The sequence below is a fragment of the Schistocerca americana genome, chromosome 1, assembly GCF_021461395.2.
Source record: "Schistocerca americana isolate TAMUIC-IGC-003095 chromosome 1, iqSchAmer2.1, whole genome shotgun sequence".
In the NCBI taxonomy this organism is placed as follows: domain Eukaryota; kingdom Metazoa; phylum Arthropoda; class Insecta; order Orthoptera; family Acrididae; genus Schistocerca; species Schistocerca americana.
The window spans coordinates 1152839575-1152867011 of NC_060119.1; the positions used below are offsets into that span (position 1 = coordinate 1152839575).

Sequence of the window (27437 nt, forward strand, 5' to 3'; positions counted from 1 at the left end):
ATCTGCTTACTGTGCTCAAGCCTTTGTCTTCCTTGCAATCCCCCAAACTCATCCCCCCCTCCCCCAACACACGTTTCATTACCAAAATCACAATTTCTCAATGCCTTAAGGCAGTGCCTTATCAACCAATCTTATCTTTTACACACGTTGTGACAAAATTCTTTTTTTTTTTCAGTTTAATTCAGCATCACCTCATTTGCTATCTGATCTATCATCTAATTTTCAGCATTCTTCTGTAGCACCACATTTCAAAAGCTTCTATTCCCTCCTTTCTGAAATGTTTATAACATCCATATTTCACTTCCATGTAAGGCTACACTCTGCACAAACACCTTTACCAATGTCTTCCTAATGCTTAAATTTATATTCAAAATTTCTTTGTCATAAACCCTGAAGAAGAAAGAGGGACCAACAACTATTTCCCACACATCCAAAAGAGGTTTGGATTAAGACAACTTCAAGATGGCCAACCCACTTTCAACATCTATGGACAAGGATGCCATCGGGTGATGTGAGGTACCTCTGTTGCAAAAGCTGTTATGATAATTAGTGATCATTTTAGCGTGGTAGGGGTACACAAGTTTTCTGTTGTTATCCATCATAAAGGTAATGGAAATAATTACAGAGGTGGTAATCACAAGAAGATGTAAAAAGAATACAAATCTGTTATCACACCAAAGTCTGTTAGGCACTGAATTATATAATACAAACCTACATTTCTTATAATGTATTTGGCACAAGCCTTATCACTTAGTAGAATTGTCCAGCGATCTTAAGTTACAGGCTCAATGATATTACAAACATTTAATGTCTAATTACAATATACAACTATATGCAAAAGTAAAAATTCACTATAAATTAAACTATGGGTGTACAATCAGCTGTCTATGTATTTATATTAGGTGCATCTTAAATCACAGTGAAAACCTGTCACTGACTCTTTTAAATAATAAAAAAGCAACTGTACATGGATAGTCTAAATAAAGTAATAAGTAAGTAATAAGTACAGCTGTGAGTTATATGATGTAGTTCCTATCACTGTCTACACAAAATACCCAGAGACTATTTTTGAACACCACAGTGCTTTACTACACACGGTTCTAGTTGACGTGGTGTGTCATCATTCTCTGATTTTTAAACTGGACTACTCAGTTATAGGATGATTTATCGTTTAAAATGGAATCTGAACTGTAGCATTTCACACATTAACAAACATTGATAGAGTAAAAGAAATGATGAATAACTGATAAAAATACTACAACATAATTGGATAGATAAAAGATCTACTCACCATGCAGCAGTAGGAGAACACACATAAAAGTACTGAAATTTGCAAGCTTTCAGAGTCAGTGGTACCTCCTCCTGACAAAAGAGTTGATGCAGGTTTAGAAAACAAGGAGAGTCAGGGGTCAGATCAGGGCTTCTCATACAGTTCGGTAAGTCTCTTCTGACAGAGGGTTCTGGGTGACTGCTGCAAACTCTCCTCATTTCCTAAACCTCATCAGTCCTTTTCCTTCATACCTCTTCCTTTCCCTTCAATACTTCTGAATCGTCACTATACTTTTATGTGTGTTCTCCTGCCAATGCTTGTTGAGTAGATTACTTACCTATCCAATTGATTATTTTTGCCGAGATAAAAATACTAAAATTAACTGGGGATCAAAGCCTTGACCTTTGGATTTAGCAAATTAGCACTGAGAAGATATAGTAATAGCAATATTGATGATGAAAGTGGAAGTAATAGCATTAGCAATGGCAATAACAATCTTATGAGGGTAATCCCAAAAGTAAGGTCTCCTATTTTTTTTAATAAGGACATAGACCTGTTTATTTCTACAATGGTTTACATCAGTTTACAGCTTTAACATTTAGCTATTTTTCAACATAATCACCGTTTCTGTCGATGCATTTTTGTAGATGCTGTGGCAGTTTTTGCATGCCCATGTCATACCAGCTAGCCGCCACACTGTTCAGAAAGTTATGAACCTCTTCCTTCACCTCGTCGGCGGAGCTGAATCGCTTTCCGGCCAAATGTTCTTTTAACCTAGGGAACAGGTGATATTCACTGGGGCCAAGTCAGGATAGGGTGGGTGGGTGATTATGTTCCACTGAAACTGTTGCAATAGAGCAATGGGTTGCCGAGCAATGTTTGGGCGAGTGTTGAAAGGGAGAATGTGTACGCACCTGCCAACATTCCTCTTCTCCTGTTCTGAATTGCCCATTTGAGTTTGTTCAGAGTCTCACAGTACCTGTCAGCGTCAATTGTGGTCCCAGCGATTCAGCTCCGACGACGAGGTGAAAGAAGAGGTTCATGGCTGTGAGCTGGTATGATATGGGCATACAAAAACTGCCACAGCGTCTACAAAAATGCATCGACAGAAATGGTGATTATGTCGAAAAATAGCTAAATGTTCAAGCTGTAAACTGATGTAAGCCATTTTAGAAATAAACAGGTCTATGTACTTATAAAAAAAATAGGAGACCTTACTTTTGGGATTACACTCATAATAATGTTTCATTTCTAATTCACTATGTTTACATGCGACACATCTTCCGAAAGAAGAAAACTGAATTTCAGATACTGTATTTTGCTACCTTGTTTACATGTTGAGATCTGAAGCAGATTTGCTAGCCTAGTTAAATATGGTGCCTGGAAAATAGCTGATCCAGTTTCTGATTCAATCAAAACAATTGTTATTTCTCTTCCCTTAAATATTATAGGAAGACAGCTTCATGCTCAGTCTAATATTTCTGCTTCTCCTTCACCACACAATAAGTCCATATTAAACAAATATTCTGAAAACAAGAAATAACTTGACAACCCAAGCACGTTTCAAAACTGGTTGTGTTTACAAGGGAACAAAAACTGACTGCCAAATTTGAAAACTGGCAACTAGAAGCAGACTTCCATAATTGATTTTGAAGTGTTTACATGACCACCCAGAAGCGGTACTGGGATATCTGTTTACATAATCTGGTTTTGAGAGCCCCATGTAAACAGGGTGACTGTAGCATCATTACTACATAACATTTAGTGAATGAAGTAGTACAGTTTTAGACAGAAAATATGGCCTATTGTAGAAAACTGTGATGGTACAAAATCAGACTTGATAAACACATCATGACAACCAGCATCTATGACGTTATAGTTGTGTGAAATTGAGTGTGACTTTATGTAATTTCTAAATATTTTTATACTGGTGAAGAATGAAACTGTTAACGAAAATATCGTTAGCTTTGTACAAGAACGGCACTTGCGGAATTCTATATCCAGAGGCTCCTGGGCATTGAATAGGCAATGGTGAGCAACTGCTGAAATGAGTAACAAATAAAGAGAATTTGGCAATGCACCACGATTTCAGGCCACTGCTGATTTGCATACAGGAAGCCTTCACAGAGTTTTCTAAAAAACCACTTTGTAACATTGTATTCTGTGTATTGAGACTTTGAAATGTAACACAATTAATTATGATATTTTGTCAGTACGCTGTAATCAGCCTCCAAGTACATTTCAGATTGACAAAGCTGTTAATAACCTAATGTTCACCTACATGTTGTGTTATTTCTTGTAATCTACATCTATTTCTATATGCTGCAAACCACTATGTATGTCCCATTGTATCAGTTGTTAGAGCTTTCTCCATTCCATTTCCGAAATATGAGAAGCGAGTTTACACAACATGAGAGGAGTATTTCCTGAGAATTGAAAGAACTCTACAAGTACTCTAGCTACTTAAAATAAAATGTGCAATCTTCAATAGTGGTCTGATATAGAAGTAATATTTCTGTTGTAGTATTAATATTGGTGATTAAATTGACTTTTGTCACTGGGACAGGTTGTAATTGAGCCCTGTAACACAATATGGGCAATGAAGTCTCCAGGATGAACAGTTGTGGGAGCTGTGAGGTTAGGTGGAAGGGGGCTGCTGTGTTTCAATCATCACCCAGTGAAAGCACAATAGACCATTTTGGCACCCTGGTTGACACATGCACTACAGCAGCTACTTCTCTTAAGACAGTGTTTAAGAACAGAGGAGGGCAGTGATATCCATCATCGACAAATATGCACATTTCCATCTTGCTCTCACCCCACAGTGGTGGTATGGACTTGCCCTCACATAAGAGTCCCCAGGTTCAACACGACAATACCCATTCCCTTTGATCACACCCACTGCTGCCCGTTTTGTTGTAGAATCATGTAATATGTTCTTTGAGTACTTATTATGACATCTATCGGAAAACTCAAATTTTTGTGCAGGAATAACAAAAATTTTGCAAGCTGCAACCATATGAAAGTCTGCTTGCTCAAAATGTTCCTACGATTCATACAGCTGTTGACAGTGTCACTGATATGGCTAAAGTGGCATCAAGAATACCCCAAAGTAATGCGCTGGGATAAATTGTATACACCACATATGATGTGAAATGTATTTTTCATGGGGGAAAGCTAACATTTATATTATTATAATGACTTTGCTGATAATGTTGATAGCTCTAAAAGACTGTTCATGCATTATACTGTCAAATATAGAAAGCATTACAAATTATTAATGAATTTTAAAGATGGGCAATTGATCCTCAATGACAGAAGGAAGCAAGATTAGAATTTAATATCCCATGACAAGGTCATTAGAGATGGAATGCAGACTCTGATAGTGCAAGGACATGGAAAGAAAGCAGTGTCAAAGACCTATGCTGTCATATGGCTTAACTGATTAGTGAAATCACTAAAACCTTAAAATGGATGGCTGGATGGGGATTTGAACATTCCCCCTCCTCTGTGACAGTTCAGCCTGCTATCTACTGTGACACTTTGCACCCAGTGTTGTATTGTTCGATTTAAACAACAGTGAAAAATACAAAAGTAGCTGTGTTACACACAATGAAAAGCACTGGCCTAAAACATCTGAAGATTCTGTGTTCTAGAAACAAAGAAGGAAAGTTAATGTCCCATAACTGTCAATGATTTTAGAGATGGAGCACTGTAACTGAAAGGACATGAGAGAAGGTACATATTTCTACCAGTCCTCAGAGTCTTTTGAGATGACATGTCTGAATAAAGTCTTCTCAGTTTTCACACCACATCACTTCAAAAAAACACTACGGTTTTCAACAGATATTTTCTCCATCATGATGATCAGGAGTAAAAAGCCATTGGTTGCTCAAGGCTGGCTACGTGTTCCACTTTAATAGGCACAACAGCAGCATTTGGAACCTTGCAGACAAGCCGCAGTGATGCGTGTGTGGGAAAGCGAGTCGGGCAGCTCGTAGCAGCTCCAGCCCACCACAGGACCAAGTGGCACTATCAGGTGGTGCAGGAAGCTGAACTGTCCATGTGCCCTACTACATGTGTACACCTGACCTCAGTCGAATATAATAAATTTTTTTGAGAGCGAAAATCTCATGTCAACTAATCAGCATGGTTTCAGAAAGCATCGCTCATGCAAAACTCAGCTTACCCTTCTCTCACATGGTATACTGTAAATTATAGCTGAGGAGCAACAGGTAGATTCCATATTTCTAGATTTATGGAAAGGGTTCACATGGTGTCCCTTTGCAGGCTGTTAAAAAAGGTACGAGCATATGAAAGAAGATCAAGACATGAGAGTGGCTTGAAGACTTCTTAAGTTACAGAATCCAATACGTTGTCCTCGACAGCGAGTGTTCACTGGAGACAAGGATATCGTCAGGAGTGCACCAGGAAAATGCAACAGGTCCACTATTATTTTTTATACACACAAATGATTTGGCAGGTGGGGTGGGCTGCAATCTGTGACTGTTAATGATGCTGTGGTGTACGGTAAATTGTCAAAGTTGAGTGCCTGATGAGGATACAAGATGACAGACCAAATTTCTAGCTGTTGTGTTGAATGGCAGCTAGCTCTAAATGAGGAAAATATAAGTAAATGATGATGGATTTAAAGGAGAAACCCATAATGTTTCGATACAGCATTAGTTGTGTCCTGCTTAACACTGTCATGTCGTTTAACCACCTGGGCATAAAGCTGTAGAACGATATCAAATTGAACAAGCATGTGAGGATTGTGGTAGGGAAGACAAATGGTCAACTTTGGTTTATTGGGGGAATTCTAGGAAAGTGTGGTTCACCCGTAAATTCTTGAGTATTCTTGAGTACAGCTCAGGTGTTTGGGACCCGTACCTGGTCAGATTAAAGGAAGACATTGAAGCAATTCAGAGGTGGGCTGCTCGATTTTTTACTGGCAGGTTCGAACAACACAAAAGTGTTACATACATGCTTCAGGGACCCAAATGGGAATCCCTGGAGGGAAGGCGACATTCTTTTGGAACACTATTGACAAAATATAGATAATCAGCATTTGACACTGACTACAGAACAATTCTACCGCCTCCAACATACATTGCGTATAATGATCACAAAGATATGATAATGAAATTAGGCCTCATAAGGAGGCATATAGACATACATTGTTCCCTTGCTCTATTTGCAAGTGGAACAGGAAAGAAAACGACTAGTAGTGGTGCAGGGTAACTCCATCATATACTGTACGGCAGACTGCAAAGTATTTATGTAGATGCAGATGTGGAAATTGTTGTAGCTTGCTCTAATCTCAGCTGTTTCCTTCCCAAGGGAATCCCAACATACAACATTTCTATTACGACAAACATTTGAGGGAGATAGCAACTGTTAATGAAGGATTGTGGATGGCAAATGCAATCTGCTACAAATACTTTCAAAAAGCTTTATTTTATTGCCATATACAGTCTTGGGCTTTTATTTCAATCTTCAGAAGGCTACACTTGTTTTATTTCACTATCAGATTTGCCAGCAACATGTCATCCACTTCTGCAGCACTGCACATGAATATTTGAGTAGTTGACACCACTTTACGAGGTCTGTTCAAAAAATTTCGGAACTCCGGCCACTAAATTTTTCTACGCTTCCCTTTTACATATTACGCATGGTCTCCTTCAAAATACTCTCCTCCACAATTGGTACACCGCTCCGAATGGCATTTCCACTTCCAGAAGCAGTCTTGATGTGCCTCTTTCTGGGTCGCAAGAAGCACCAGCTGTGAATTTTCTTTTATCTTGTCTATCATTGTAAATCTTCATCCTTTCAAAGGGGCCTTCAACTTAAGAAACAAAAATAGTCCATAGGGGCTGGGTCTGGAGAGACCAGAGGATGAGACAGCATAGTGATTTCTTTTGTGCAATAGTCATACACCAACAGGGATGATTGAGCGAGTGCGTTATTGTGAGGCAAGAGCCATGAATTGTCTCACTACATTTCAGGCTGTTTTCTTCTCACATTTTCTCGCGGGCATCCCAACACGTCCCGATAGCACCATCAATTAACAGTTTGTCCCTGTGGCACAAATACATGATGAGCTAATCCTTCAAAGTCAGAAAACTATCAGCATGGCTTTAACATTTGACCTGACCTGATTAGCTTTTATTGGTCTTGGAGAAACTTTGATGACCCACTGTGAAGATTGAATCTTGGTCTCAATATCACAACCTTAGAACCATGTCTCATCACCAGTTATGATTCTGGTAAGGAACGTCTCATTCTAATTTGCGCGACAAAAGCTCTTCATGGATTGTGATGCAAAGGTCTTTCTGGTCTTGACTCATGAGCCGTGGGACGAACTTGGTGGCGACACGACACATTCCACGAAGATATGTCAAGATTTCATGACATGACCCAACTGAAATGTTACATTCTTCTGCAATCTCTCTGACAGCCAGCCTTCAATTGGCATGCAGTTTCATTGACATTTCTGACATGAGTGTCATTGGTAGATGTCAAAGAGTGTCCTGAACAAGGGTCACCTTTAACTTCCATCCGGCCATTTTTAAACTGTGTGATCCATTCTTAACACTGAGTACGGCTTAAGCACTCATCACCATAGGCTTCTGGCATCATTTGATGTGTGTCTGTAAAGCTTTCCCTGAGTTTCACGCAAAATTTAATGCACATGCATTGCTCCTCTATCTCTGCCATCTCAAAATTCGCAAACTGTGCGACAACGTTCAGCTCAAGACAGCATTGAACAATTACTTTTATTTATTTAGTTTTGGTCCTGTGACATCTTGTACAGATATAGGACAGGTCATTAAATACAACAATGAAACTTCCTGGCAGTTAAGTATTAAATGCAAGCATATGCAGAGATGCCAATCAGATTTTGCTCCACAATACCATTGCCGCGAAATTACGAACGTTCAAGAATTTTTTGAATAGAGCTCACATATGTTGTGTGGATGTCGTGAATATTGCAGAAAAATATGCTAATATGATCAAATTGATAACCTATACAGTGAGTTATATACACTTAATATTTGCTTAGGGAATGGTGTTAGTAATGATTTCCTCCTTAAGCATTTTTGGAAGGACTTAAGTGCAAACAGTATATGCATGTGAAACAAACAACTATGGACATTCTCACAAAAATGCATAACAATTAAAACAAGAGAAAATTCCATTACTAAAACAAATTTAAGTGCACATATTCACTTCATATGCACTCAACTGTAGTACATTACTACATTTTTCTGCTTAAAGCAGTTATTACTTACGTAAACAGGCAGCTGTGATTAAATAATCAGTTTTGAAACTTCAGGGAGATAGACTGGCTAGCTTGTACTTACATTCAGCAGGTAAAACTGAGTATTGCTGACAGCTCTACAAAAAATGAAAAATTATCCTAGATTTCAGATTTAGGGGAAGGAGAAAGGAATAAGTTGATGAATGTTAGATAGGAGACTGAAGTCAGTAAAAACCCAGAACGATAGGGGCACACCCCTTGTTAGGATAAAGGGGGAGGCATCAGGGAGAGGAGATCAAAGATAGTACTTTGGTAAGCACAGTGCCATCTTGAGTCGGATGACAGATGAATGGAGTGAAGAGGAAAGAACAGAATAATGAGTAATGCTGTGTTAAGAAAAGGGAAATGAAAAATGGAAAAGATAGTTGAATCCAGAATTTGGAGAAAACTGGATAGAGAGATATGGAATAGATAAAAGAGCATTATTAGTCTGCCAAGTAGGCCTGCAGGAAGATGACCCAGAGAAATGTGGATGTCTTTATTCTTACTATAGAGGAGGACTTTGTCACCAGGTCAGTGAAATTTGTCATCTGAATGGGATACAGCTGTTCATATTTTTCCTTCACTTCAAAATACAAAAGACACTACAGTTTTGTACTTCGTATCTCTCTGGCTTTCTTTAAAATGGGTCAATTCAGAGATCAAGGGGAATATTGCCCTTCACTGCTGTAAATGTAAATGTCGTGTGACTAGGGCCTCCTGTCAGTGTAGAACTTCCAGCGGGTGCAAGTCTTTCGATTTGCTAATACGTACTGCCAGTTAGACTCGTAGAGTGTTTTCACATGACAGCTGTCTGCAGTCTATACAAAGGGCATTTTTTGTGCAGTAAGAAAACAAAAGCCTAAAACACAAACATTAAAAACACCACCTGGAGATGGAATGTGTGGTTTTACATCACAATGGTAAACCATTACTTTTAGCTTTTCAGGTAACAAACCACTTCAAAAGCCAGTGTAAAAACACCAGTATCCACAACACTATGTTTTGGCTCCTGCTGGAAACACCAGACAAAATGCATAATCCCACGGTTCCAGGTTAACATGCAAACTCTTCAGCTATTTGCAGTGTGAGACCACAATGGAAATTTACACTCTGGACCATACAGAGGCTCTTGAGAGGGGAGATGGTGGTAGGAATGTCACATTGTGATTTTCACAGGAGAGCACTGCCTGTGACTGAGTAAGGGATGCCATTTTAATTGAGAGGAAGGTGCTTCGCATTCTGATAAATGACATTACTTCTCAAATATTTCCTCGATAGAATAAAAAACAGCAGTTCGGGTATAAGCTAGGTGCTGAGGGGAGTATTTCTCACATATTTCTTTTGATTCCACTTTGCTCCTACAGCTTGGGTTGGGATAGGCACACCTTTTTGTTGGTTGGTTGGTTTGTTTGGGAGGGAGGAGACCAGACAGCAAGGTCATCAGTCTCATCGGAGTAGCGAAGGATGGGGAAGGAAGTCGGCTGTGCCCTTTCAAAGGAACCATCCCGGCATTTGCCTGGAGCGATTTAGGGAAATCACGGAAAACCTAAATCAGGATGGCCGGACGTGGGATTGAACCGACGTCCTCCCGAATGCGACACCTTTCTGTAATGTAATGATCTATTATCTCTGGTGAGACAATTGAGGACTAGGGCTATCAGAATGGATAGTTTGATTCTCTTCACTGCACATAATGAACTGCCCATGCTAACCAAGGACTCTCCCAGGGGGTGCCACTCAGCCACAACAATGACTGACTGGCATGGTAACGGCATGTAACAACAAGTACATAGTTGTTTGTGTGCTTAGGAAGTTTTCAACTTCGGTACGAACAATACATTCCTTGTGTTGTTAGGAGGCTACGATTACGCGGGTAGTTGACGGCCCTTCCTTCACCCCCCCCCCCTCCCCCATGGACTGGAAGTTCAAAGGTACTTACGATAGGATTGCACAGTGTGTGCAACATGCACCACGTTGCACAATCTACCCTGCACGGCCCTCACTATTGAAAAATTTTGAATGAATGGATTGATTGATTGATTGATTGATTGATTGATTGTGTATGGGACCAAACAGCGAGGTCATCAGTCCCCCAATTCAAAAGGGGGTTACATAAGAAAGAGTCTGATAAAAATGAACGAATTCAGTCAGAGGAGTCAAATTATAAAAGAATGAACATTAAACACACACAGTATAAGCATAAAAGACGAGACCAAATCTACAAACTGGAAAAAGGAGGGGTGGGGGTGGGGGGTAAGTATCTGCTTCTCTAGCCAAACGGTCAGCCAATTCATTCCCATTGATTCCCACATGACTCGGGACCCAGAGAAAGATGACGGAACAGGCAGCATGCCTAAGGGCAGAGAGAAGGTCATGGATGGCAGAGACCAAGGGGTGACGCGAGCAGCATCGATCGATAGCCTGCAGGCTGCTCATGGAGTCAGAACAAATTAAAACACTACAGAGGGAGGCCTGAGAAACAAAAAGGAGGACCCTGTAAATGGCTAGAAGCTCCGCTGTAAATACACTACATGGTCCTGGCAACAAATGGTACTCAAAGCTGGTAGGAGACATGAAAGCATATCCCACCTTATCAGTAGTCTTAGAACCATCAGTGTAAAAGATGGCGGCACCCTGGAAGTCTGCAAGGATGGCACATAGAAGACGCCAGTAAACCATAGGAGCAACAGAGACCTTAGGGCCCTGGAAGAGAGCAGTCCTAATCCATGGTCTAGGCACCATCCAGAGGGGGGAAGGGACTGGAGGAAAGACACGGGGCACAGCCTACTGAGTGCAGATGGAGATCCCCGCAGACGGTAGTGATACACGTGCCAACAGGCAATCCCACCCATAGGCGGGTGTTAGGAGGAAGACATCCCTCACCGGCGAAGAGCACAGGGTATACAGGATGGTCAGGGAATTGGCGAATGCATAAGAAACAAGGAGTTGGCTCCATCGGATGTGTAGAGGGGGAATCCCTGCTTCTATGAGGAGACTATCAACAGGACCAGTGCGAAAGGCACCAATAGCCAGACACACCCCACAATGATGGACAGGGTCAAGGAGTTCCAAAGTGGAAGGGAGCTGTGGAGCCATAAACCTGACTACTATAATCGAGTCTGGACAAAACCAGAGCATGGTAAAGATGGACAAGAGTGGAACGGTCTGCACCCCAAATATATGGGCCAGGAGGCGGAGAGCATTAAGCTTCTGCAGGCATGTAGTCTTTAGGTGGCGGGGTAACCAGAGGCCCAACAGAGGTCACAAGCCCATTTATGGCAATGAGGAAGAGCGTGACACTTAGCACAGAACCTGTGGGATACCATTCTCCTGAATATGATGGGTGCTGAGTGAAGTGCCAACTTGAACCCGTAAGAGCCGGTAAGATAAAAACTCACGGACAAAAATCTGAAGGGGACCACAGAAGCCCCAGTCACAGAGGGTAACTAAAATGTGATGGCGCCAAGCCATGTCGTACGCCTTACATAGGTCAAAGAACAAAAGCCTGTCGGATGGCTGATTCCAATCGGAGTAAATGGTCAGTTGGAGATCGTCCTGCCGGGAAGCAACATTGATATGGTGACAAAAGGCCCCGAGATTCGAGTACCCAACATAATCTGGAACTGAACATCCTTTCAAGCAGTTTACAAAGCACATTTGTAAGGCCAACAGGGCAGTAGCTGTTGAGTGATGTTGGGATTTTCCCGGCCTTAAGGACGGGGATACACTGTCTTGCCATTTTGATGGAAAAGCACCTGTGAGCCAGATGTGATTGAAGACCCTGAGGAGCTGATGCCTCTGGGGAACGTCCAAGTGTTGAATCATCTGATTGTGAATGGAGTCTGGCCCTGTGGCTGTGTCTCGTGAAGAGCTAAGAGCCTGCACCAATACCCATTCAGTGAAAGGAACACTGTAGTGCTCAACGTGGTGCAGGATGAAATGGAGGGGGTCCACTCAATTCTGCATTTCTGCTGGAGAAGGGCAGGAGGGTAGGATGCTATCACAATGTGTCGCAAGATGTTCTGCGAGGACCAATGGATCAGTGCACAGAGCTCCTTGGATGTTCAGACCCTGGACAGTTGACTGTTGTTGGCGGCCCAGAACACTACGGGCCTTTGACCAAACCTGTGATAAAGAGGCATATGTCCACAGCAAGGAAACATAACACTCCCAGCATTCCTTTTTATTCCGCTTAATAATGTAATGAGCCTTAGCACAAAGACGCTTAAAAGTGAGGAGGTCAGTCTGGGAGGGTTGTTGCTTAAATCGTTGCAGCACCCGTCGGTGGTCCTGGACAGTGACTGCGACATCTTTGGTCCACCACAGTACCAGCCAATGACGAGGGGGCCCTGTGGATAGGAGTACAGCAGTACCAGCAGCACGAAGAAGAATGGCAGAGATGCCTTGCACAACTACATCAATGGAAATTGAGAGGGAGGTGTCAAAGCAGACAGCAAACGTGTATAAAGGCCAATTAGCCCTGCGGAATGCCCAACATGGGGGTCTGTCTGCCTGGTGGTAGCAGGGGAACGATAGTGTCACTGGGAAGTGGTCACTGTCACAAAGGTCATCGTGGGATGACTAATGTAGGGAAGCCACGAGGGCAGGGGAGGAGATCACGAGATCAATAGCAGAGTAGGTGCCATGAGCAGCACTGAAGTGGGTAGGGGAACCATCATTGAGGAGACACAAATCAAAGTCCATGACAAATTGGTTGATTAGGATACCCCGACCCATCAATGTGACACTCCCCCATAGTGGATGGCGGGCATTGAAATCCCCAAGGAGGAGAAACGGAGGCGGGAGTTGCTGAACTAAGGTAGATAGTGCAACATAAGCAAGTGGCCTACCTGGAGGGAGGCAGACATTGCAAATGGTGATTGCCACAGTCGTTTTCACTAATTGCTATCACTTCCAAGGTGGTACGTAAGGGGATCCAGTCACTAAGGACATCGGAGCAAACCAAAGTGCAGACCCCACCAGATGCTATCCCAGGGCCAGCATGGTTCCGACAGAATAATCGATAACCACGTAAAGCGGGAGAGTGGTCATCACGGAAATGCATTTCTTGGAGAACAAGACAGAACGCAGAATAAGAGGAGACAAGACGTTATATTTTCCGGTAGGTGACGATAGTAGCTGTTGCAGCTTTGCTGGATGATTGTGTGGCGTGAGTCCAAGGTAAGCATGAAGGAGCTGCGGAGGACATCAGGTCACATTGTCAGTAGTTGTCACTGACAAGGATGGGGTGACATCCATAAATAAGATGTCAGATTCAGGTTGCAAGAGGGGAGTTGGCACTTCCGGGGGCACCGAGGACGCCTTTTCTTGTGATTTATGTTTTTTCTTCTTCTTTTCCTCCTCCTCCTCTTTATGAGATGGAGGTGGGTAGGACATGGGGAGTACAGGCGTCTGCAAGATCAGGAACCGAAAGAGAGCGGGAGACTTCGGAGCCCACAGATGGTGCGCCTCATGGCCGAGTGGTGGTAACAGTCTTCTGGCCTAAGAGACCCGGGGAGAGGGTTACCAGGAGGGAGCCTGATCACCTGCAGATGCCGAAATGGGGGGGCACTTCTTCGGTCAGGGTGGGGAGGTGACTCCCTGACAGAAGGTTATGGGAACGGCAGGGGAGGTGGAGGGGAGAGCGGGGCGGGACTGGGGTAAGGAGGAGAAGGAGGAGGAAGAGAGTGACACCGGATGGAGTCCCTCATACTTACTTTTGGCAATCCTCAGTGTAAGACAGGTGACCCAGGGACTTATATTCTTGTTATCTTCGTTTCTCTCTTGTAGGATAGGCAATCCGGCGAGTGAGGGGAGTGGCGGTCAGCACAATTAACACACACATGCAGCGGAACACAAGGGCTTCCCTCATCGACGGGGTGGCCAGAGTCACCACACATAGGCTCCGCCGTACAGCGGAAAGACATATTCCCAAAATGCAAGCACCGAACACACCGCATGGGTGGAGGGATGTACGGCTTCACATCACATCTGTAGCACATAACCTTGACCTTCTCTGGGAGCGTATCCCCCTCGAAAGTCAGGATGAAGGTGCCAGTTTCGGTGCAGTTGTCTTTGTGACCCTCCTGCGCACATCGAACAAAATGAACGCCACGCCGCTCCAGATTAGCCCAGAGTTCATCAGTTTGCAGGGTGAGGTCCCTATGAAAAAGGACTCCCTAGACCATACTCAGAGGTTGGTGAGGAGTGACAGACCCTGGGACGTTGCCAAAATGATCACAGGCATGAAGAGCTGCGGATTGGGTGGCAGAAGCAGTTTTGATCAACATGGAGCCCAACTGCATCTTCCTAATAGACTCCACTCCACCAAACTTGTCTTCAATATTTTCCACAAAAAAACAATGGCTTTGTGGTGGTGAATGTGTCCCCACCTGTCCTAGAACAGACGAGGTAATAGGGAAAAGGTTCCAGCCCAAGACAGCGAACCTGGCCCCCCTCCTATGGTGCAGCCAGGGAAGGGAATACTGCCAGGTCATATGAGACAGCATTTAAGGATCCTTCACCATTTGAAGAGATGACCTTGTGAGAATCACCAGATTTTTGCAGCTTGATATGTTTCATGTGCCAAGCATCCGACCTGATACCACCCACTCTGACCAGGGGCTCTCCCCATGGGTGCCACCCAGCCACATCAAGGGCCGTCTGGCATGTCGGCCATTGTCGGGAGTTCCGATGTTCCAAGAAGAAAAGCAACCATTCCTTGGCATACACGGCGAGGTAACAGCTCAGGTATCAGTAGTGCGATCCCTCTGTTGTCAGGGGTCTCAGCCATATGGGTACATAACAGCCCCACCACATGGCGCTGGTGACCTAGCAGGGTGGAAGGTGGGCTACAGTGGGGAAGGGAAAGGGGAGAGGAATACACGCCGTACATGCTATGGAGGGATTCTTCCCCATATGGCTCACACTAAAAACAGGAAATTTTGAAGTGGAGGTCAAACATCAAGTGGGGACCAAAAGGGTGAAAGAACAGGCGAAAGGAACAAAACTGCAACCAATAGCCAGGTTGACATAAAGCAGAACACCAAGAGAGGGGAAGAAGGTGGCAACAGGGAAGGGGCAGGGACAGGGAGGGAGGGGGCAGGGAGAATGGAAAGCAGCTAGGGAATGAAAAATGAGCTACAATAGCTCGTGGCCCCATGTGCGCCACACACGAACTCACGAAAGAACTGTGAGCCCCCTGGGAGCTGAATGAATGGAGGTCAAACCTGAAACAGGGACCAAACATGAGTTAGCCAAAATGAGTAGGAAAATAAAGACTGGAAAAAGCAAAGCACACAATCATGATCAGTGTCCTATAGAAAAGCCAAGCTGTAAATGAGAAAGCCTTGCTGAAGACCAAGTCAGAGAAAATGTATAGTCAGAGTATAAAATTGAAAGGAAGGAGTACTGTAATGACTGAGCTCCATGCTCATCACACACATTCTCACAAAAGATTTGTGCACCCCAGGAGGGGTGGGCGAGAAGGGGGTGAGGGGTGGGAGCAGATGGAAGGGGGGGGGGGGGGAGATCGAACGATACCAGGGACAGAATGCCTAATTCCAGGAGCTTACCTTGGAAAAGGCATAGCTTTGGTGGAGTAATGTATTGAAGCATTTGAGGTCTGGGTCATACTGGGTAACAAGTGGGGCGTTTATGAGTTTTTTTGGAAAAGGGAACTGTATTTTCAGAGGGTGAAGGGAAGAAGCTGCCTGGGGGATTTGTTTGTGTCCAAGATCTGTGGCATAGTTGTGGGACAGGAGAGTCCAAGACCTCGTTAGTGTAGGTATTGGGTGATTCGGTGGTTGAGTGGATACATTTGGCATGGGTACCCAAGCTCCAGGGAAGGGAGCTTATGATGTGTAAAGGATGGTAGCTGTCAAAGCAGAGGAATCATTGATTATTGGTTGATTTTATATGGACTGAGGTTTGGTTCTGAGCCCGAGTGACATGCGAGTGAATGTCAAGGGAGGTAAATTTGAATATGGAAAAGGCCAAGATGAATGTGCGTTGAGGAAAAGAATTAAAGTATTCAGAAAGCGGAGAATTTCTCTTTCACCATGAGTCATGGGCACAAAGGTATCAATAAATAAGTATGAAACCAGAGGTTCAGTAACAATCTGGATGAATTGTGCACCTCACGAAAAGAACGGCATAGGACAGGGCCTCTCTGATACATACAGGAGTTCCCTTGATTTGTCTGTTATATCTTATCCTCAACAGTGAAGAAGTTACAGGTAAGAATGAAGCTGATTACAAAGATATTAACAAGGTTTTACACAGACTTATCAGTGGCTGTTAGGGGAAGTAGTGTTCTAGGGCTATGACCTCTAGACTGTATGACTACCCAATGTGATGTAGCATTAACAGCAATGAAAAGGGTTCCAGGTGGGAGAGGGAGAGAACAGATAAGAGACAATCCTGGACATAGCTGGCATCTTATTTAGAATGGTAGGTTCTGTATGGGTTGGAAGTGGTGGTCTACTGGTGCTGACAGACACTATCTTATCAAAGTATCCGGACAACTATTGGAGGATATTAATATGGAGTGTGTCCATCCTTCCCCTTTAGGAATTCTTGAACCCTGCTGGGGAAACTTTCAATGAGGTGTACAAATGTCTTTGTAGGAATGGCAACCCATGCATCCTCAACCAAAAACCAGAAGAAAGCAGTGATATTGGATGCAGAGGTCTGGAGTGAAGCCAATGTTTGAACTCGTCCCATTCCATCAGTACATGCGGTCTCTGTATATTCTTGGTTTACCAGTGGTTGTCATTTCCACTTCACAGTCACAACAGTTGAATTGGACAGCTTTAGAAGGGTTCAAATAAGCCTGATGGACTTTTTTATTTAAGTGACACCCAGTAACTAGACTACATTTGAAATCACTGAGCTCTCCAGATCTATGCATTCTGCTGTTACTGCTTCTCTACTAACAACATAACATTCTGGCCCTCCTTTTATACTGCCAGGTCTAGTGGTCAATTCTGCATTATGTAGGTGTGTCCGAATATTTTTAATCGGATGGTGTACGTATGGTAGAGGGCTTCGTAAAAGGTTATGAAGAGACAGCTAGAATGGTTGTTCTTGTGTATTTTTGGAAGAAGGTAGAAGATGGGAGACTCTGGATCAGGAAGGGTGAGGAATTGTGTGGAAGAAATTGTGATTAGGCTTCTTGGGGATGGGGACTAGGGGTTTAAGTATTTTCTGGCACTCATTGTGGATGGAAGGAATGGGGCAATTTGGAATAGTTTTGTAAGGTGATGTAGAATGAATGAAGCCCCTCTGTCACATACTCCTCACAGTCTAGTAGTGCAGTAGTGGAGGCTGTCTACTGAGAGGGGAGAGGGGATGATGGCGACAATAATAGTGAAGCTCTCTGCCTACACATCACAGACAGCTCAGGACTCAGCTTAAGAAATGTCTGGGGTTCATGTGATATTTTTCTGAAAGGAATGGGAGAAAATAAAGTTTTCTTAGAATTTTGGATTTAAGTTGGAACTGTTCTAGGCAAAGTTCAGCACTAACTGCGCAGGATAATGACCTGCTGTTTCTAAATGAGTCGATGGATTAATGAGAGGAGATCTTTGACAGGAGTAGTGAAATTGAATTTGGGTGCGTGACAAACTAAGAAATGTCTCAGGATGAAAGGATCTAGATAAGATGTTAACAATGGAATGAGGGCTGGGAGTGCAACATGCTGAATTATGATAATGGCTATGGTTGGGTTTGGGCGTGCTGGGATTAAATGTTTCAGTAAGGAGGGCAGGCTGGGCTTCTTGGCTACAAAGGGGGGGGGGGGGGGGGGAGGATTATTGTTAACTTTCTGGAGGGTAGTTGTGGCTAAGGAGGGAGAGGGACATCACTTTTGAGGTTTTTGATCAAAAGAGTGGACAGCTTCCTCTGGCAGTGTGAGATTTTGTACTTTCATGTACTTTCATCTGTTGGCAGGAATCTGATGATCAGCTCCAGATGGCAATTGGTGGACAGATATTCTGTCACCTAATATTACAGTTTTCCAAAGGGAATAATCAATTTTTGAACATTTCTAATTACCATCTCGATGATACTTGTGTAAGTACAGCGAGTTCCTAATTCTGTTTCATTTCTCAGAATTCACCAAAGGAAATTCAGCATACCTGTCACATCATCTGATCACCCTTACAATGAACAAAAAGCAGATTCTGTAACAGTTGTTTGGCTGAAATACTGAAGACTGCACTCTATAGGCAAGTGGTATAAATTCCTGTTTCATATTCATATTGTGTAATATGAATTGAATTCTAGAATGAATGCAGTCTGATACCACTGTCATTTTACTTATTCTTTGTGATACAGAACACATTTATATCAAAATGCTCACTAAGCTACACCAACTTGTCACTAGATGATAAATCTTTTCTACAAGACAAAATAAGAGAGATAGAGGGACTAACAGAGATTGTATGACAACTCCTGCCCGCATTGTTCCTTCGATGAGTACCTTTTCAATATTACTGTGTGTCAGAAGACATACTAAACACTAAAACTAACAATAACATGAGTTCTGAAATTGAAGTTCTTACCCTGATGCGATGGTGTAGGACCGTTAGATACAGCAGGATTAGGATACCCTGGGCCACCATTGTGTGTCGATGGCCTCACAAGTCCAACTCCTGTGGGAGGGCCATTCTGCGCCCATGAAGGTGGTGCTCCTGGAGAGAGAACACCATTACCCCCTCCACCATAACCACCATACTGTGGTTGCTGTTGGGCTGCGTACTGCGGATTCATTGTGTATCCGCTGGTTCTGTAAAACATTTCCTCAATTTAGCACAATGGCAGTACATACACTTAACACAACAAGAAATGCAATCTTTAGTTTCTACAATACTGGATTCACAATACCAGCTACAGAAGCCTGTAAAGATGGAAGTTACTCAAAATCAGTTTTGGTTGAAACCAGTTACAACCTCCGACAGTCACACATTATTTCAATTATATTATTGTTTGGAAGGGCAGATGCTAAATGCAGTTATATAACGTCAACAGCAATATATCTTTGTGATAAAAAAATCAACTCAATTACATCAAATGACCATGGCGTTAAATATATTTAGGCTGGTGCGTAAGTTCATAGCGTTTTTGTTTTGCATAACGGTTTCCAGTTGCTATGCGATTATTTATCAATTCGCATTTTTTATTTGTAGTTTACTGTTCTTATTTGAGTTAACATATTGTTATTTTGTCAAATTGAGAAAGTAAGTTGAGCTAGAAATCTGAACATTGCCAACATACTCTTCTGCCTGAGTTCATTAGAAGAGGGACAGCAGTAGAGGCAGCCAGAAACATAAGCATCATGTATGGAGATTATGTCACTGGACAGAGTACAGTTAGCAAATGGTCTTATTTTAAGTAGGAGCGTTTTGACATTAGTGACTCCATGTTCAGAAAGACCTTCAGGATTTGAGGAAGATTGTTTAAAAACATTAATCCATAATGATACACATGAGATTGCTCGAGAAGTGGCAAATTTGATTAACTGTGGTCATTCTACCATCGTGCGATGTTTGCATGCAATGAGGCAGGTTCAAAAATTTTCTAAGCTCTAAGTCAAAATCACAAAAAAAAAACCAACAAATGCATCTCTGCTTGCCCGTCCCCAATTGGCTCATGAACAACACTGACCATTCCTATCCTTTATCCTTAATAGCAAAGAAAAATGGTGTCTTTATGCTACCATACGAAAAAGAAAGGAATGGCTGAAACCAAAGAAAGCAGCAACTCCCTGTACAAAGACCTGCGTGCATCCACAAAAGATAATGTTACGCATCTAGTGGAACAGTGACTGAGTGGAGTACTATGAATTGTTTGCCAGAGGTGTAACCATCACTGCTGTTATTTACTGTCAACAACTGAGATGTCTTTCAGATGAAATCAAACAACAACGACAACCAGGAAGATGCATGGAGTGATGCTACTCCATGATGATGCCTGTCCACATTCTGCTAGACTGACAAAAACTCTCTACGGGAGTTGGGTTGGGAAGTCATTCCAGGCCTGCCTTATTCGCCTGACCTTGCACCCTCAGATTTTCACCTTGTCCGACTATCCAACAATATTCAAGGAACTTCCTTTCCAGATGAAAATGTGTTCAGAACTTGGCTCAACAAGTTCTTAACCTAGAAGCCACGTGATTTCTACAATCATGGAATTGAAAAGTTACCCCAGCTTTGGCAGACTATTGTAAATGGGGAAGAAGAACATATTACTGGTGATTAACGTGTATCTACAATGTTTATTAAACTTACTATGGAAAAACACTACGAGCTTGTGCACCAACCCAACAATATCAACCAAAATAGATTTTTAAATGAATTTTCCAAACACAATTATTTCAATTCATGCCACAGTGAGACTGTGAGGCTGCAGATGATTAAATGACTAAACCCAAAGAACAGGCAATAAAAAACCTCTATTCACTGGAACAAGTATACGCACAGATTCATTATACAGTAGAATTCGTATAGTAAATGCGTACTTAGATATGATGCATTTGGAACAATCTAGAGAGTCACACAAGCACATGACGACAGAAAACAAGTTACAAAGATACAAAAAGAGTGATTAAAAAAAATGGGAGGGTTAAGAGTAAAAAGCTGTATGCAGAGAAGCAAAGGACAGGAAAGAGACAAGCAAGGAATTTGAAGCTCAGACATCAATTTCTGTGTAAGTGTTCTAATGAGTATGCTAGAGAAGGGAAATAACATGGGGTTAAGTATACCATCAACATTATACAAGTATCAGAGAAAGGCCATGACCTTTTCAAGGAAACTTTCTTGGCATGCACCGTAACACACTCCGAGAAACTATGAAATACCAATGCTGGATGGCCAGACGTGGAATTAAACTGCATGCCTATAAAATGTTAGTCGGGGCTTTTTGAAAACAAACCTTGTAAAACTACATATTATCTTATGCCATTCCGAGTTTTGGGTCACTCTCACATAGTTAGTCTCTTAATGTAATCTTCTGCTTTCTGTTATGCAGTGAACTTCATCCATAGAAAGCAATGTGATCTTAAGTGCTAAAGCATTTCACTTGCTGAAGCAATCATAAAAGATACTGACAAGATAACAGGAAATGCAAACACTGTAATTTTGTCATGTAGCCCTACAAGAATGTAACAAGATTCTACATACAAGGTCATTTGTAAATAACCAGTAGTGGAAGTCAAAAACAGGCAGTTAACAAGTCTTTCTCTGGCTGCAGCACAGTATTCTATAATTGCTGACACACACACACACACACACACACACACACACACACACACACACACACAGGGAGGGAGGGAGGGATGTTAATTCCGACTAAGTGGCACAAATCACTACCCTAATATACCACAGGACAGAGCCAAAAGTGTGTGTACAGCATTGCCTAGGAAATGTGCCTACCATCTGCAATTATCACTAATCTCTTTTTTTTTTTTTTTTTTTTTTTTTGGGGGGGGGGGGGGGGGGAGTCTTGAACAATTTGATTATGAATCCATATGCAGAAGCCATATTCAAATGGGCATGGTGTTTGGCGTCCACAATGTGGGAGGGATTTTACATCCACAAACTGCCTTGACATGCAGCTATTGATATTTGAAAATATTTGGATGCCCTTTACCCTAAATGGCTGTTTTGTGGGATCAGCTCAACCATAAGGACGGCTGAATGAATGTTCCGTCACACACATTTCAACAGCTGCACAAAGCACCATAAACAGCAAAGTTCCAGATACTGAATCTTTTCCAGCTAATCTAGCTGTTGCAAGTGACACATAGTGGTTATTCTGGATGAAAACAAATGATCTTGACAACTGTGGGCTAAAAACTAGATTAGGGGCAGTGCCAAGCAGTGCACTTGACCTGTTGATACACAGATTGGCAAGATGATGATGGATGGATGGCATTTGACAGGCTGGTTGGCAATATGTGCCCTGTAACCTGCAGGAGGTAAGAAAAGAGGCAATATATTTTATTTGTTTTTCTCCCTCTTAATACACTGATGTACTACTAAAGTAAAAATTGTTGATGAAGCCCATGTGAATGTGAAATAAATATTGCAGTAGCAGATTGATTTTTAGTGTACCCAGTGTCTATGTTCATGTCAACTTAACACACTTCTCATTATAAAATTAGTACTGCAAGATAAATTCTGAAAAGTTTTAATAAATAATACATAAGTCTCAGACGAGTATTATGGTGCACCTTATGTACATATAACACACAGAACGAAAAGTGCAAATGGGGGAGAGCGGGCTTACTGTATATTAAAGAGGAAGTTGTTCAAAAGACATTGGCTGACAATATTACATAGGAAAACGTCAGCACTGTATAAGTGAGTAAAAGGATATAAATATTGAACTGAATAACATGTTACTGACAATATTGTTTTATACATTTTAGATAATGAAATGAACTACAGTAGTATACAGGTCAATGGAAGTGTCCCATTCTACCTGTCTGTTTTGACCAGTGACGTGACGTAAGGGTGTTGCGGTGTGTGGCATCATTACGGTGCAGAGTTTAGTTTATGAGGTGGTTGTGTTTGTAGATGTCTTGTTGTGTTTGATAATGTGTGTGTGTAATGTGCTGTATTCATTTGAGCTTTAGGTGGGGGGGTTGGGATTGTTTTACAATTATGTTGTAGAGGACCTTTTTTGTTGCAGTTGTCGTCAATTTGTAAAGGTGTACTCTAGTTTCGATTATTTTGTGGCTTTTATTTGTTGGCGGTTTATGGTTTGGGGGGGTGGGGGTGGCTGACATGGGGGGTTGGGGTTGGTAGGTTGCGTATGGTTTGGTAGGTTTCTCTTGTTTGTGTTTTTCTTGTGTGTGTGTGTGTGTGTGTGTGTGTGTGTGTGTGTGTGTGTGTGTGTGTAATTGGGGTGGTCAACCTAGTTTGAAGTGCCGGAATTTGTTGGTGGAAAGTAAGTGTTTTTGTGTCTACTGTTCTTGGGTTGTAATGTTTTGTGTATTTATGGTGTATTGATTGTGTTTTAATTTTTGCAAGGAGGTTTGATTTTTTGGTTTTTGAGGTGTTATGGGTTTGGTTTTATTTTTCATAGTTGCAGGTGTTGGTTTTTTGTTATCGTCAACTGTGGTGGACCTACACAAGTCAAGGGAAATGTACGATTCCAATTTTTGTAGTTGTAGATGTTTTTGTGGTATCAACAGCTGCAGTTGAGCTGTATAGGTCATATGAAGTGTCGGATTCCTATGGATTTTGTTGGTGTAGCGGAATGTGGTAAATTTTTTTTTCCATTTTGTGTGATTGGGATTGTGGTTTTTTATAAATTATTATACTTAGCTTGCCCCACCCTAAAATCCCCCCAATTCCCCACAGCTGTCCCATTAGTTTGATTATATTTTTGAAGGGAGACATTATTGTCTTATTTAGGCCTATATGTATTTTCATGTTTGTTGCCATGTGTATGTTGTGAAGTCATAGGTGCCATATTGGAGACGCTGAGAATGGCCGTTTCCATGCAGGTTACTAAACCTACTGCTACCAGATGTCTGCTTTTATCCGTGTCATATTGATGATGCAGTCATACATGTGCAAAGAGTAAGAGAATAGAACACACAATATTGTTCTCACATCTCTGTTACATTTCGAATGTAAGCTGTAGTAACAGACTGATCTGTAGTGTAACCCAAGATAAGATTATGCGGGAAGGTGATATGCCAATGAAAGTGAATTAAAAAGGTCTTAAGCCTTGTGAAGTATTGATCTGTAGCATAACCTAAGAACCAGGTTGTGAATTGGCCAAGCTTCTGTTAACCTGAAATGCTTAAAGTAAATGTAGGTGTACTGTAGGTCACGGGAAGCTGAATATAGAGCATATTTATCTTGGAAGGTATCAACACTGTTGTTGTTTACATACACACCTGAGGACATTCTACAGATGGCTGAAGTAATCAAAGAATAAATAAAAACTGATGGTCAGAACACACTGACAATGAGTCTGCAATTATTGTTATCAGTCATAGCATGTTGGACATTAAAAGAATTGTCACTATTTGAAGACTGCACCGAATTTCACACATATCACACTCACTTTCATAATCATTATCTTCAAAGTGAGAGTCAAACCTATGAGTGTAATATGTATAACCTAGCCCTAACAAAAGTAATCAAAGTGTCGTGCAGTTTTGCAACTTCTCACAGTGGTCCCAACCATAACGTGTCTTTTATGACAATATTCAGATATGTTTTAAAGCTGAACTGAACACTACATCAGCAGAATAATGTACAACACTATTAATCACAAGTGTTACATAACACTTTTCAGAGGAATTATATGCAAAAATTGGAACTAAACTCCAAACAGATGGTAAATATTCACAGCTAATAAGCTCCAGTAATTCATGTTGTTATAGTTAGAAATGTGTAAGACCCACTGCATTCTGATGATCTACAGCTACAATGGTTCTTGTGTATGAATTATCCCGTTACATCAGTAAACGAAACTTTTTTAAAAATTATCTGAAGACTTTACGAACAAACTATTACACTTGCTGATGTTTAGATGTAAGCTGTGCTCAAGACTGATCTCTTGATTGAAGGAGCAAATGTCTCTATAAAGTATATCACAAATATATGTAGTAGCAAGGTTTAAATTTAACAGTTCACACATTACTAATTCAAAATTCACAATGCACTTACAAGACTACTCTTATAAATATAAATATCTAGCCTCTTCAGTGCATGAGACTTGCATCTTCTAAGCCAACCATCTCTGTTGAAATTGAAAATATTATTACAGACAAAGGACCGAGATAATGATCTTTTGCATACACCTATGTGTTTTCTAGACTACTGTTCTATATCATGAAAATGTCTGCAAAAAGAAACTGGTATTACATATTTAGGAAAGTGATACTCAACACAGAAGAGTTTGTTTTGAAAGTAGGAATATACGCTCTGTGAATGAATGAGTTCCGGAATTCACACTGGACAAAACTCATGTAGCAGAAAAACCAATGACAGCTGTTTCAAATCTCTGACCGTGAAGAAATTAACCTGCACATAATAGGTTTCTCACGTTACTAAAGAAGTGAACCTAGTGAAAGTTTTTCGGAGCAATCAAGTGTATACTGAATAGACGTTCGCTACTTGAAAGGTCAAGTCTTAAAATCGACTTGACGTAAATAATTTGGTAAAAACAAAACTGATAGGAAGTCTATTATTGGCTATCCCTGTAATGTCACATTACAGTTTAAATACAATTATTATACCTTTATTAGGTCCGTGTGTAGTACATAATACGAATTCATAAAATGCAATAAATTATGTCCATAATAACGGAAAGAATCAAGTGAAAGTAGGCCTAATTTCGTTGCGGCAGTTATGAAATGTCGCACAATGCATAGAAACAAGTTTCGCAGACTGTATTGTATTCCTTACAGAAACACAAGCGTCAAACCGCGTATCTGCAGGAGCATAAAAAAGGCATTGACAGCATTTTCCTGTTCACGAACATTACATCTTGTCTTTCACATCTAACGTACATTCAACTTATGAAATGACTTGTGACGAGAAACACTGTTATCATTTTCTCCCTTATGCTCCCTTGATAGTTCTACGTTTACGTAACACCACACCATCGTAGTTACATCTGTAACAAGCTACAATTTCAGCGTTAAAATACGACAGACTGAATTGCTGCACACGTAACGTACACGGCAATTTACAGTACACAGAACAGATTATTATTGGTTGTTACTACAGGCAGTCGACAAACTTCCACTAAGGCAAAACTCTTAAAATTGGCGGACGTTCATTCCCTCAGATTTCGGAGTAAGCACTGTAGCAGTGGATCAAATTTCAAAGAAATACGTGTATGTGATATTTTATATGGTATCAAAGTTAAGTGTACCAGCAGTTTCACGAGTCACGAAGAATAGAACATTGATTTCTTGTGAGCGTCATTTAGCAGAAATATGTCAATACTGAATCAGTGTATATTGTCCGTCATACGACTAAAACTCCTTAGCACAGAAAAGCTGACATGTTGTGAATGATCAAAGAAAAGGCAGTTCATTAACAGTCGTGCTTACCTCTTCAGGAGTAACTTTAGTTGTGAATGTCTTAAAAAGAATAAATCACATGAACAGCTTGAATAACACGTTAACTTGTCCTCACAGGTGATAACAAAACTAAGTTGTCAGAAGCAGCAAAGCATATGATGCAAAAGGCTACACCTTTGAAAACATGTATATAATGTACACGTCTGACGGTAACAACATATGTATTATATTACTGACACACGACACAGTCAACGAACGTCAAAACCGATAGATGCGCTTTCGAAATCATGAAATATCACTTTTTCAATTAAGAATCCAACAAGTATCAGGCAGTCTAGTTCTGCAGGAACGACAGCACATACTAACATCCAGTTACAAAAGATAAAATTTCACGTTACAGGCAATATAACCATTATATCGAAATGCTAAACGTACTTCTCTCCAGCTGGCTTTGCCACGTAAGGCCTTACTGCGCATGCGCACAGCGAGCCACGTCAACTTGACATCTTTGCCCAAAACAATGATTCAATTTTTTTTCCAAGAGCGCAAACAGGAATCCCATCCATACAATAGGGACCGTGCAGTATCATATTACTAAACGTGCACATTGAGAACAGCATAGTATAACCAATATCTCCAAAATTTCTTCACTTAGGATCAAGGGTTTATCTGAAGGAACATTTTTGTACATAGAAAATGACCTTTCGACGTCACAAGAAGTGACAGGAGCTTAGTTAAGGTAAGAAACTTCGGGAAAAGTCAAATGAAGTTGAAAGTACTTCGCATTTCCACCAAAAACATTTTTTTAC

The 27437-nt window shown here is 41.4% G+C and overlaps 1 protein-coding gene across 2 annotated transcripts in view; it reads right to left on the reverse strand.

Annotated features, from left to right (window-relative positions):
* LOC124619476 (protein transport protein Sec24C) overlaps positions 1 to 27183 on the reverse strand; it is a 119497-nt gene extending 92314 nt beyond the window's left edge. The window contains exons 1-2 of one of the 2 annotated variants that reach the window (XM_047145895.1): positions 27064 to 27183; positions 19139 to 19362 (exon numbers count right to left, since the gene is read on the reverse strand). In XM_047145895.1, coding sequence (XP_047001851.1) covers positions 19139 to 19346 — 208 coding nt within the window. In that variant the 5' untranslated portion in view covers positions 19347 to 19362; positions 27064 to 27183. Of the gene's footprint in view, positions 1 to 19138; positions 19363 to 26658 lie in introns of both variants that reach the window. The other variant, XM_047145888.1, reaches the window with a different exon arrangement.
* Positions 27184 to 27437: the final 254 nt, after the last annotated feature.